Source organism: Vigna unguiculata, chromosome 7 (assembly GCF_037176805.1).
Source record: "Vigna unguiculata cultivar grain cowpea cultivar isolate G323 ecotype 2 chromosome 7, ASM3717680v1, whole genome shotgun sequence".
Lineage (NCBI taxonomy): Eukaryota > Viridiplantae > Streptophyta > Magnoliopsida > Fabales > Fabaceae > Vigna > Vigna unguiculata.
The window spans coordinates 31,807,988-31,821,640 of record NC_140798.1 but is presented as its reverse complement, the minus strand read 5'-3'; the positions used below and the strand labels follow the sequence as shown (position 1 = coordinate 31,821,640).

Genomic DNA, 13,653 nt, shown 5'->3' with positions numbered 1-13,653 from the left:
ATTTAGAGATATTTGAAGGTGGTGATGGACTTGTGATTCACATGAACAAACTAAATGATTGTGAATTTATGAAGCAAACTAAATTTTATTTTTGTAGGTATTATTTGGTGTATTTTAGATTTGTTGGAATCAGTGAAATAGTTAGTTTAGATTTGAAATTGGTTTTGATAAAATTTTGTAGAACTATATTCTTTTTATTAGGAAATATTCTCTTCAATGAATCTCATAAAAAAATATGAATATCTTTAAATTTGATTTGTCTAATGAATTCTAAATTGTTTAGGAAATTTGATAGATTTACCCAACAAATGAGAATTCGTCCAAGGGGTCCAACTTGAAAATAATGAGATGATTTCATATTTAAATTTACTTAGTATACTTTGTTTCAAAATAACATATCCGACTTAGTAGTATGAATTGAAATTATTGTAAATACTGATATGTAATGTATATAGAGCTGTCAAAATGGGTTGGAACCCACGAGCCAACCTGATTCACCATAGGTTTGGGCCGGGTTGGGTTAAATTTTTTTTACAAATTTCAATACGGGTTGATTTTTGACTCGGCTCACCTAGAATCCGGCTCACGCGAGTTTAATCAGTGGTGAACCAGGTTGGCTCACCAACCCGCAAATAGAGGGTCGCACAAGTATTTGGATCATATTGGGTAATTTGTATTTTTATGATTTTGGTTTTTATTTGGATTGTATTAAAATTTATTTAGATTTTAATTAGAATTCTAATCTAGTTTTGACTCAAAAAAAAATATATTTTTTTTAATTAAGTGAGCCAGTGAGCAACCCGTTTAACCCACCAATCTGCGATGGATCGGGTCGGGTTGAAATTTTTTTGGCTCGCTAATAAATGAGTCGGGTTGAGTTGACTCACTAAGTGATCAACCCGTGGTAGGTCGAGCCGGGTCGGGCCGAGTACCCGTTTTGACAGCTCTAATTATATAATTATATATGAGTATTGAAATATATACTTGAATAATCTCTTTTCTTCATGATATTTTAGAAAATGTTAGACATATTGTTTATACTATGCAAAGTTTTACATTGATGTTAAAATAAACAGATAAATTAATGTATATTCTTTTATAAATTTTATTGTAAAATATATTTTTAAATAAGTTATCGTGAATATCATATTAAATCTTGAAATAATTTGATCATGTATAGACAAATTAATTAGACTTCAATTCTTATGAAATTTAATAGATTTTTTTTTTTACTTTCTATTTTCCCAATTGTTAAAATATTACAAATTAATCAGTTAAAGAGACTTGTAAGTCAAGATGAAGATCTATTTAGGTTAGATTAGATATTAAAAAAACTAATATAAATGAATAAGTTAAACTGTGATAATAAGGTATTCTTAACTCAAATCTTATTTAAGTTCAAAACGAAATAATCTATATTTATTCCTATTGTAACAAAAAAAAATTAACATAGTTTAATAAATTTTTAACTAATAAAAATATTCTTCATTTATATAAATCATATTATGGTAAAAAAAGAATATAAATATTTAAAAAATACGACATTTAGTATTATAACATAAAAAAAAATTAACAATATTAACATATACATGTAAAATTTGATTCGTGTTTTTTTTTTCTTAAGCAGGTTTAGAGGGTAGCCTTCATTTTCTTGTAGTAGAAGGAAGAAAATGCAGCATCACTTCACATTAACCCTTTTTCCATTTTTGTGGTGATTTTGTCAACTTCTTCCTAAGCTCATTAGCTGTACCTGCTCATAAAAAAATGTTTAATATATATATATATATATATATATTGGGAGTGAAGAAAAGGGTTTTGAAAGGTGGTGATTCACATTGGTCACCGAAAATAAATTAAGTAATTTGTTAATGAGAGTGACGTTGAGTAGATTCAATTTGACCACTAGAACACAGTCATGGGGTTTTGTGAAGGAACACACATGTTATATAAAACTAAATAAATTCAAGCTAAAGTCCAAAGGGTAAATAAATTTTATTTTAGTTATAAAACAGAATAAATAAGTATGGTGAACATTGCGTGATTTTCAAGGTTTTCTTTTATTTACTTGTTTTTAAATATGATGAACATGTTACTTCAAATTTCACAATTGTTTATTTCTAGATGGTACGTATCAATTTGCTTGGTTGATTACCGCAATGAAAAATAATAACACAACGTGCTAAGGATTTTTTTTTTTTTTTTTATAAAAATACATTTTTCAATGAGCAATAAACATTTTTTGGTCTAAAGTTTGTTTGTATTTCTTATAGTTTGGCCTTTACACATTATAGTTTGTATTTCTTTAGCTCATTACTTCATAAATATCACGTCAATACTTGGTAAATACATCACTATTTAGAAAATAATTATAAGGTTTATGTTCCTTAACTTTCACTGAATTTTAAAATCAATTTATCTTAAAATTTTGGATCAATTTAGTCTTTCATTTTTTGAAATACATGAATGTAGTCTTTTTAATTAAATTTTATTAAGTTTATTTGACATTTCAAACGTGTTTCATAATAGTATTTGACTTAACATTAAAACAAAGATGTGTCAAACTGTATAAACAACTCAAATACAATTTTAAAATGCGTACAAAACATCAAATAAATCTAATAAAATTTGATTAAAAAGACTACATTATTTCGAAAATGAAAGACTAAATTGATCCAAAATTTTAAGATAGACTAATTTTAAAATTCAGTGAAAGTTAAGGGATCAAAAACATATTTAACCTTAAAAACAACATATTATTAGGTAAAATTAAGGATTCAAAACTAAAATTTTAACCTAAAATACACTAAAATAAAAACAATTAATTCTGAAGACTCGGAACTAGCATGAATAGGTATATTTTAAAAGTTAAAAATGCATACGATGTATAGTAAAATGAATTTTACAACATCAATCAATACGAACTCGTTTATATTACTTTAATTATAATAGCAATCAATAAATTTATTCTATTATGATAAATAATTGAATAGCATGTATTAGAAACTTTTATATTGTCCGAACATTCCAAATTTCTTATTTGAATAGGTATTAATTTAATAAATAAAGAATAAATATTTTTAGCTCTCAAATTTTTAAATTTCTTATTTTTCATTTTAATATTAATAATGGAAAATCGTTAGAAGAATGTGCCATTTATATTTTCCATATAAAATATCTATGCAAGGAAAATGATAATACTTGTTGGTATCATAAAAGTGTTGTACTTTTTTGAATTTTCTTACAATGCCATAAATCAGAGAGATGAAAATTCAATGGCAGCAAGTTTGGAGAAAAAGATTTGGGATTGGCATTGTGCCTTATATTGAACAGTGAATAAATTGACTACAAATTCTAATAACTTTTCACACCATCCTCTTCTTCATCAATAAATTTGATGGTCAGAAGAAGCAGCTACCAAACACAGTTGCCCCTGAATCTTAAAGTCAATTCAATTACATAGGTGAAGAATATGAATGTCTCAAAAGAAACACCTTCAAAGTCAAGAACAAGAGTAATGTTTCTTAGGTTTAAGTTCTAGGGTTTGTTGTGGATGCAGTAATCTGTAAAAATTTCTAGAAGGAAAATTTAGAAAAATTATATCAAACACACTTCACTAATTAACTTGCCTAAATTACCAGGTACAAATACTATATTTTAATAGTCTCTGTTCCGTGTTCACTAGCAGTTATTCAAACCTGGAACTTCGAAATGCTTTTTTGTGCTTTGTTCCATTCTAGAGAACTCAAACCTTAGACTTAAATTGCAGATCTTTTTAACAAACACCTTGCAGGTTTGCCGGAGCACACACCACCAAGCATCTCGAAGTACTTTCCAATGAACATGATGTTAAAGTTCATTGGAGTGTGTGTATGTGCATACATATACTATATAATATTGGGATGAAGTTTCTAATTCTAATAATATGCATGAAATCCTGGATTAGAATTGACCATTTTCTTTGTGCCAACTTGGTTAATCAATCACTTCAATCTTGGTGATCTCAACACGATTAAATTACAGTTATAGATGTCTCTTTGCCTGTTTTCTTCTACACTGATCTAGAAAATACAACTAAAATTAATAGGAACAATCAAGAAACAGTTTCCATATTTCTATTTCTGCAAAAGGGAGAAGTTAAAGGCATGGGTCACGAGACTATGAGCAAATCGATTAAACTGAGGGAAAGATATACAGAAGCAAAGCCAAACTTGTTGAGATTAATGAACAATATGTGTAACAGTTTCAACTGGCCATCACAAACTCATGGAGAAACTGTAGAGGGTTGATTAATAACAAAAAAACAGAAACAAAAGAATAATAGAGGTGTCTGATTCTGAGTGTGAGAAGTTGTGGTTTGTCTTTCTGTTTTTGGTTTACCATAAACACGAGGAAGATTCGGTTTTGCGGTTGTTGGTGGTGTGTAGAAGCTGGAAGAACCTTCTCCGGCGGTAATAGAAAGCGCATTTGAACCTGGAAAAGAAGATCAAGGACCTCCTCAGTTTGCAAGCAGACCTTAGTCTTAGCCATACAATTTTCTTGGCGCGAACCAAAGACCCTTTGATTCTCTCTGTCAGACTCTTCTTTCTACAGAACTGGTAGCTTCTCAGGAATACCAGCCTCTTCTCCAACATGGTGTTGTTCTGCTCAGAGTAGTAGTTGTTAATGTTGTAGTAACACCCAAAAGGTTCACTCTTGAACAATGGGTTCAAGCTCACACTAGCCATGCCTTGATACTTGATATCTGATTTTCACCACCGTTCTGAATCAGAGAGAAAACGGTCCTTAAGAAGAAGAAGAAGGGAGGGAAAACACACAAGGAAAAGAAGCACACAAGTTAATATAATTGGCTCTGTCTTCTTCGAGTCAGAGCCATTAAAAAATTTAATAGAAAATGAGAGTTTTGTCAGAGATAATAAGATAAGTATATGAAATAGGGGAAGAAAAGGTTGTGAATGAACTATCTCAGCTGTAGAAATTCAACGCCCCTAATTTTACTTTGCTATGTTTGCGAAGCCACCATGGTAGCTAAAGTCTAAACACAACACTCGTATTCTTTCTTCTTTCTTCTTTCTTCTCATGTAACATTATTGTAAGCACTTTAACACGTGGACATTGATTTGGGTAGGAGTTTGAAAAACTGATTTCAGAATGTTTTATTACTCTAGAAGTTAATGACATAATTCAGAACAAATATTGTTATCCAAACATAAAAATTTCTGAAGGTTGTTTTAAGTCAATCAATTTTAAACACGTCTACACAGAAGAATATTTATCTAAAATTATCACCTTATGTTTTAAAGTGATTTTGGATGAAGTGAATACATACATGTACTTTGACTACTCCAAGAGGTTGGTTGAGCTTAGTAAATTTTAATCTAAAAAAATTCACGTATATGGACGGTGACTTTTGTGATCGGCCTTACTTGTTTGACCCTTCACTTGTTACTTCCTGTTTGTAGATTGTGGAAGCTTATGTTGTGTATGTATATGAGTTATACAATATAAGCAGAAACAAACTCCCATCATCTCCTCCTACATATATTATCCGTATAAGTCCATGCAAGTGGAGACGATCTTCCTCCTACTTTTGTGGGCTCCATAGATGTTTTGGTAGGGTTGGAACAGAGACATCCAATGAGGGGGGTCTAGGAGCATCATTCTCAAACCAGTGGGACCAAAAGCTTTGTTGGTAAACCAAAGCATGAGCCAAGGCGTGTGTCAATAAATGCAAAAAGGACCAGTAGTTACTGTCACTACCAAACGCTGTGACATGAGCGATAACAGCAGATAGTGCCTGAATACAACCGAAAAATGGCAAACAATATGAAACGAAATGTATGATGATGATGAAGAGGATGATGCTACATGTCGAAGATAACCATAATTAATTGTGTGAATCGGAAGCATGAGCTATTTTCAAATGCTAGTGATGAAGGCGACGACTATTTGACAAATATTAAAAGATGATTGAGGTATCCCAATTTATGAAGGAATTAATGGTCATTTTACATTACATGTGTGATCATGATGGAAGTGCAAACTATTGTTTAGATTAGTGTCTTCTGAAAATAGTAGTCTATATTGATGATACCTTCTCCTTTCTTTGTCGTAGATGCAGAGAATAATATTACATTTTAGTTATTAAGACTGAAAGAAAAGGACGAATGAGCTAGCACCTATTTTTGCACATTATAATTAAAAAAAACTGCATAATATGAAATTGTGAAAGATGGGTCGTGCAAGGTTTCAGTTACGTTAGGCCTTTGACTCGAGCAATAATAAAAATTTATCCTTCTTGTAAAACTAAGAAACACGTGATTCAGCCTACATGAGCAGTTAGCAGTAATACAATATATATTGTCATTCATCCTTCGTATGGATCTGCAAGCGAAGACATTCCCGAAGCAGAAAATCTTCGAAACAAAAAACTATACAGCACATTTAGAAAAAAAGGTAAAAATGATGGCAGTAAATATTGTATGAAATTCAACAGTGTTTTGTATTCATGGTGCGGAGAAAACAATCGATCAATTAGTTTAGTTATAATCCAAATTCACTCAACCCAGGGTCTGTCTTGTTTGAAGTAAGCCAACTATTTCTGTTTCTGTATATACGTTGTGCACACGATACGCATCGGTGGAGACAATCACAGTATCAACACGAAAGCCCAATTATCAAACAATGGTTTTGTTGGGACTTGGGAGAGATTAGGGCTTTTAAGCAACATTGACATAGCGATCAGCGCCAGACCTGCTTACATGCTTTCCTGGAATCAAACAAACCACACTTAACTCAATTCTCTCCTAGAAGAGAAGGATGCAGGATGCCCCTATTACTATCTCTTCTCTTCAACAATGACAATTTTCCCATTAACTTGGCTCTCTGAATGTTCATTACCACCGAGTACCGGCTTTATCAGCTGCTGGAACTTTTTCAGGATAACTGGGTGTATCCAAGTCAATAAGTGTCATATCGTAGGGCACAGATGAAGAATTTGACGCATCGTCGAGTAAGGAAGATTTCATGCCACCAGATAAAGAATTTGACGCATCCTCGAGTAAAGAAGATTTCATTCCACCAGATTGTGACACTTCCGAATTGAGACCAGAAATTGAGGCAGCGCTACTACTAGAAGATAAGCTTGAGAGCTGTATGTCATCTGCTGATTTGTTTCCAAACAAATGCTTATTTCTTCTCACAGTGTCCATTTCTGGGCCAATTGGAACAAAAGTTCGTGACCTATACTTCCTAGTTCCCTCTTCACCACTTTCACCGTGGTTGTAGAGAACATAATCATGGTATGTCGGTGCAAACTGCCAGAAGCAATATCAAACTGTCAGCAGATATTAAACAAGCAAATTGAGTCACAACAGAATCGTACAGAAAATTCCATCGAACTAGAATTGCAACATGATGGTTGCGCAGTAATGCATCAAGTCTGATGCACAGAATTATGATGAAAAAGTAAAACTATGAGAAGAATATTAAAAGTGAGACTGGCCTGGTGGACCGTATCATGGTAGAAGTCATTTAATTTCAAAGCATGAGCAAGGCTAGCTGTCAACCCACGGTTTGCACCTATGTTAGCCCCAGCGTATACTTTGTACGGAAATGCATAAAAATGTCCAACAGCTGCAACAAGCATCTCGACACAAATAAAAAAATCTTGAAGTAGAGCAGCTTCATCTGCATCCTTAACGTATTCTGACTTTGCAGCAAGGAAAACTAAGACACCCTAAAATATCAGAAACAAAAGTTGCGTCAAACCTCTATCTGGAATACAGTGTCAAATTAACAGCGAATCATTTTCAAACTCTAAATTATATCTCATAGCACAGCAGAGCAACTTTTGCATGATTGATAAGAGTTACAGTGTAATACAGCCCAAAAAAATAATCACGATAATATAGCTAAATGACATCTTAGCATGTATAGACAAACCCCACGAGTCATAGTACTCACTCCATTATTACTAGAATCATATGGACTGTAGTTTTTTATGAGAGATTATAATATAGTTGGCAAATGTTTTAAATAATTTGTTTTTTGAGCAAAAGAGTTGATAATAAATAGAGTTGATAATAAAAGGAAAGGATAGACCATACAAAGAAAGAAGCGTGAGAAGTACCTGCCAATAAGTCAGGAATACAACAGATTTTATTATAATAAACTTTGGGATTGGGTTGAATGGTTGAAGTAGATCCTTGCATGCCACATAAAACAAAGCAAGAGCATATAGAGCCATTGTGTAGGAGAACGTATAGGTGATTGTAAGATACAAGTATGATTGTTTTGGACTGAAGTTTCCATCCTTATATTTCCCCTTTGCATAAAGTACTAGAGTAACAACAACTAAAATGGGCTTCAAAATCACAAATTGCAAACACCCTTGCTTGCATTTACGTATAAAACGCCTGCAGAAAGTTCAGGAGTAAGGGATGATCATCAACTATGATAATAATAAAGCTCTCACATTACATGTTTGAATCATACTTTTATTTCCCTGGGATCCCAAGATTTACACTTACAAAAAACTTAGCAGTTTTTCAAATAACACAACTGACATAATCCCACTTACAAAAGTTGAGTAATACATTAATTTCAAGGAAAATTCTAGGTATAAATTTTCAGGGAAAATAAGTATTTTCAGGCACAGAAATTAACAAAAAAAAAACATGAATCAGATTAGCAAAAACTCACCCATCAAGTGCTACTGGAGGCAAGCAACAAGTCATCAGAAACCATGATGGCTTCAGATTCCGTCCAGATAAGCTTAGGACTACTGCTCCAGGACCACCAACCCATTCGAGACATAGTGATAGGAAATTATAAATAACCCAAGCTTCATAGCTGAAAAAGTAGCCAGGAGAATATTATTAAATGCACTGCTTCCAGTTGATAAAATAGGTCATAACCCCATTTATATTTTAAACAAGTAACAAGTGACATTAACGAATTAAAGTCAGCAGAGGCACTAAAAAATGTAAAAGACTGTCAAGATCACATGAATAGGGGAAAGGGAGGTGCCATTCAGGATTATGACTACATATTTAAGTAAGGTTTCTGAGCAATATCCTCCTTTGACATCTCAGTCACGTAATGAACAGAACATATGAATAATACTACTACTCTCAAGCTCTGTTCAGTGGCTACTTGATCAGATATGTACAAAACTTAAACTATTTTTTTAAAAGGAAAAGATATGAAATTGCATCCTAGGTTTGGTTGGATTGATTTCATCCGAAGAAGGATACTAAACCAGTAAGTTCCACAAGCAACTTCGAGGGGTTTCAGGACAGAATGACAATTAAAACTACTTCTGATCTGGCTATTCACCCAGGTAACATTTAAGCAGAATAATTGCATCAGCCATAATATGATACAGGATATCTCCCAAATTATACGAACAAAAGGAACAGATAATTTGGCATGTAAACCAAGATACACAAACGAACATAAACAAACTAATAAAATAAAATATTAAAAATCAAGATAGAAACAACCACAACAAAAACAGAAACATAAGATAACTTACATTTCCCGGATTGAATTAAAATAGATTGAACCAACTGGTAGAACAAGCGACAAGAATGACATCAACGCATAAACCTGTTAGAAAATTAAATTTCAAAATTGAGTGGACAAAATCATACAGACATAAAACAGAAAGCAAACCGGTACGTTTCCCAGTAAAAGATCAACAGCAACGTGACATGAAAAATAGAGAGTAAAAAAAATATATACATATGATTTTAATGAACAAGGAAACAAATATACACAGCACGGGAAAGTCATTGTAACGAATGATCAGCAAAAGCATATCAGATACAGAAAGTAAACAGGTTTGGCCTACAACCAAACCAAAACCAAATAGACGAAGCAGCAACCAGCAAAGGAGCTGCAAGGATTTCCAGAACTTTCAATTTGAAAGACGAAGAAAAAGGAACAACCGCACAATCTCCACTTCTCCATTAACACAAACGCCTCATTTTAACAATCTTTTATAACATGCATGCAGTCCACGCGAGCATTTAATTTCATATTTCAACTAGGTTACATGTAAGCCAATCACTTAAGCTACTAAAGACGGCAAACAACACAAAAGCCTAACAATACAACACAGATTTCAGCTGCTATACCACAATAGTATAAAAATCAAAAGTGAATTTTTATCTTCATTTTCCGAAAATAAAATGGACAAAACCTTCGTTAATCATAATTATTACAATGATAAATGCTAACATTCCAAAAGAGGCATTCATAATGAATGACTCACCGGGACCATAAAAACGATACGAACAATGAACCGCTGATAAGTAGGCTCGGTGTAATTGAGAAGATGCTTATAAATGTGAAGCAAGGACAACGCAATAGCTCCGCACGTGCAAAGGAAAGCGACGATGTACAACAAAATTGGAACCATTTTGCAGCCGAATTCCGAATCTCCGTCAGCGAAAACCGGCGAGTGGTGCCAACGGAGCCGAATTCATGCCACGGAGGATGATACCGGAGCCGGCAGAAAGAGGAAAGTGTAAACCCTATGCAGAATGGAAGAAATTATTGTTGGAGCGAAAAGGAGCAGATCTGGTAAGTCGTTGGAAGAGAAAGAATGGGAAAAGGAAAGGACGATGCAGTGAACACCAAAAAATGGCGGCTACAAAGGAATCGGAATTTGGAAGGGGAGACACAGTGCTGCTAACAGGCCAATACCTCAATTTCTTCTTTTCTTTCTACTTCTAATTCTATTCCCCCAGCGCTCACAGACACAACGGTAAAAAAATATAACTTCCATGATTCTTTACGCTTTATTTAATTCATATTTGCTTTTCAATTTTTCTTGATTTAAAGATTTTATTAGTTCATTAATTTTCACACTTTTTTCTTTCTCCTATATATTCTCTGTCTGTTTGTTCATTCCTGGTTAATGGTCTTTATCCATTTAATTTTTAATTTGTTTTGGTAACTTTTCTTCTTTAATTCCAAGCTTTCAAATTATGGCATTTAAAGAAAATCATTTTTACAGGATTGCTTTGATGAGCATTAAAAGTCAAACTATTATGACAAGATAAAATTACACTATATACAAGGAAAAAAGGTAGTTTTACAAATGTTACAAAATATGTTTATAATTTTATATTTTTGTTTTATTTTCTTTAAGTAAAACATTAATCCAAAATATGTTGTAGGTTATTATCTAAGATATTCTATATCGTAAGTTAAATGAAAAGTAAAAAAAAAATGGAAAAATCCATAATAAACAATGAAGAAAATAAATAAAAATAATGTAAAATAATTTCAACATTAAAAGTTATTTGAGATTAATTAATTTCCTTTTTATATTCAAGTTTAATAAAGGATATATTTTTTTTTTACTTTTTAAATAGGTTTTTAATGTTTTCTTCGTGTTCATGTATTTTTTATGCAACATTCTTAATTCTTACAATTTTTCAACTGTGTTAAGAAAAGTATTCTTCTGTGTAACGTCCCATTTTATAAATAGATTTACTTCAATGACACGTCACACAATATAATATTATAAACAAGGATTCGGAGTATAAACTCACTCCATACAAATATTCAAGAATTCATAAAAGAAAATCATGAGACACAATACACACATGTACATAATCCAATAGTAATACAATTAAGATTTAAAACAAGTTAATACATGGGCCATAGCCTTAAGAGAAAACCTACTAAGCAGGATCCAGCCCAGGCGGGCTAAGCAGCAGAGTCATTGTTCTCCTGTTGACCCGAGTACCTCTCGCATTTGCTCACATCAATAAATTGATGATTATCACGAAAGGAGAAGAATCACATTCAAGTCAACCAAACAAGCAAAAGGGGTAAACTAGAGTATAAAACAATTTATCATATGGATACATGCTATTTCACATACAAATAAATATAAGTCAACCAATCATCTTATGACTTGCAAATAATACACTAAGACTCAGACTTGACTCATCCAAATACATATAATTTAGTCAGATTCAGCTGATGCTTGCACCTGTGGTGGATTTTCCTGTTCACTCCCGAGCTAAGTGTTACAATGTCTCAATCCCCCACACACAAGGTTAACCCTTAATGAGTTTCAGGTCTCCGACTACTCTCACCACAAGAGTCAGTTCGCTCTATGTGAGACTAACTGACTTCTTAGAGTATCAGGATGCAACCTTACCTTACCTTGAAAATCCTTATTAAATTATATAAATGGGACACCACCATGAACTCCCATTAACAGGGGTCATAGAATTACGTCCTGACCAACTGAGACACCACCCTAAGATCTCATCTAGAGATTCAAGGAATTACGTCCTAACCACATACAAATCATGTTCCAACAACCTAGTAAATACTTTAGTGCATATAAATCTCATGTCAACCTTTTGATCAACTCTCATTCATATCCCATGTCAAATCCATACCAACATCATCATTCTCAATCCATGAATCATTCCATACATGCCTCATACTCAAATCATATTAAACTCATAAGTCACAACCCATAATACATATTGTTCACACAGAATCACTCAATTCATGCTTTAAAATGTACAATCAGTCCAAACATATGACCAACATTCAAAAACAAAGAAACCACAGAGCCAATGCACTCCTCGCCCAACCTCTCGCTTAGGCAGAAAGGCCTCGCTCAAGCCATAGAGTCCTCTTGCTCAAGCGAGCTCACTTCACCTAGGCGAGGGCTCGAAAAGGGGGATTATTATGATATTTAATTGCTAAAGTCTTATTTTATTAATATTCATTAAAAAATTTATTGATTATTTACTTATATTTAATATATTTTTCAAATATATTTTAGGTAGTTAGTGACATCCTTTCTACTCAATAATATCCTAGATATTTATTATGGATAATTTTTATTTTTAGGTAAATATTCAAGATTGATATAAGAGATGAATTTTTTTGTGAGAAGGTCCAAGTTCAAGTTTTTGTAAGTTTATTTAAAACTTATAATTGTATACTAATCATTGTCATATCTAAATGCTAAAGTTTTATTTTATTAATACTTATTGCTTATACAATTTATTCTTAAGTAAAAGTTTTGACATTTTTTTTTAAATATATAGTCAATTGTAACAATATTGATTATTTTTATTCATGATGTACATCTATGTGCATATTACTATTGACAGGGGGAGCCTGCTCAATCCAACAAAGATGATTTTGATGATGTCCAAAGTCATACAAACACCTTGTATCACTGTTTTAGGCTTAGTCCTAAACTTATCATTTGTATAGGTGTTGTATATCTAAGATTACATGTAAGTCAAGCTTGAACTGTATAAATTAGCTGTCAAACTCTTAAATATGTCAAATGCATAACTTGTTAATGGATTAGATATTTAACTGATAGATTATTAGAGGGCACTGCACTGAAATGCAATGAAAATTCATCCACGATAATTGATTAGGTAAATTCCCTAATCCACTAATCTTAGCAACAAAACTCTGATTTAAAAACAAATTTGAAATCAGTTTGAAAATGACGCATAATTGAATCAAGAAGAGATTTTTTCTAAGAGAATTTTCTGAGATTGAGATTCACAAAGTTCTTGCTTTCTTGGAGATAATTCAATTGGACATTCAAGAAGATTGATAATGGATTCAATCTTGGAGGGTCAAGCTTGG

At 32.4% G+C, this 13,653-nt stretch overlaps 2 protein-coding genes across 2 annotated transcripts; both read right to left on the bottom strand.

The window, feature by feature from the left end:
- Window positions 1–4,090: 4,090 nt before the first annotated feature.
- LOC146884800 (uncharacterized) lies at window positions 4,091–5,102 on the bottom strand. Its single transcript, XM_085675853.1, has one exon. The coding sequence runs from the start codon at window positions 4,722–4,724 to the stop codon at window positions 4,374–4,376; it is 351 nt and encodes a 116-aa protein (XP_085531979.1). The 5' UTR covers window positions 4,725–5,102; the 3' UTR covers window positions 4,091–4,373.
- Window positions 5,103–6,475: 1,373 nt separating this feature from the next.
- Window positions 6,476–10,775, bottom strand: LOC114192346 (uncharacterized). The gene is made up of 6 exons (XM_028082041.2): window positions 10,277–10,775; window positions 9,536–9,609; window positions 8,701–8,850; window positions 8,129–8,414; window positions 7,502–7,735; window positions 6,476–7,313 (listed from the first exon to the last, which is right to left on the bottom strand). Exons 1-6 carry the CDS (start codon window positions 10,421–10,423, stop codon window positions 6,894–6,896), a joined length of 1,311 nt encoding a protein of 436 aa, XP_027937842.1. The 5' UTR covers window positions 10,424–10,775; the 3' UTR covers window positions 6,476–6,893.
- Window positions 10,776–13,653: the final 2,878 nt, after the last annotated feature.

Excerpts from the sequence above, each read along its gene's own strand:
- LOC146884800 (XM_085675853.1), bottom strand. The coding sequence starts at position 4,724 with ATGGCTAGTGTGAGCTTGAACCCATTGTTCAAGAGTGAACCTTTTGGG.
- LOC114192346 (XM_028082041.2), bottom strand. The coding sequence starts at position 10,423 with ATGGTTCCAATTTTGTTGTACATCGTCGCTTTCCTTTGCACGTGCGGA. Across the intron at positions 9,610-10,276 it reads GTATCGTTTTTATGGTCCCG|GTTTATGCGTTGATGTCATT; the intron begins GTGAGTCATTCA and ends ATTTTCTAACAG. Across the intron at positions 8,851-9,535 it reads TTTAATTCAATCCGGGAAAT|CTATGAAGCTTGGGTTATTT; the intron begins GTAAGTTATCTT and ends CTACTTTTTCAG.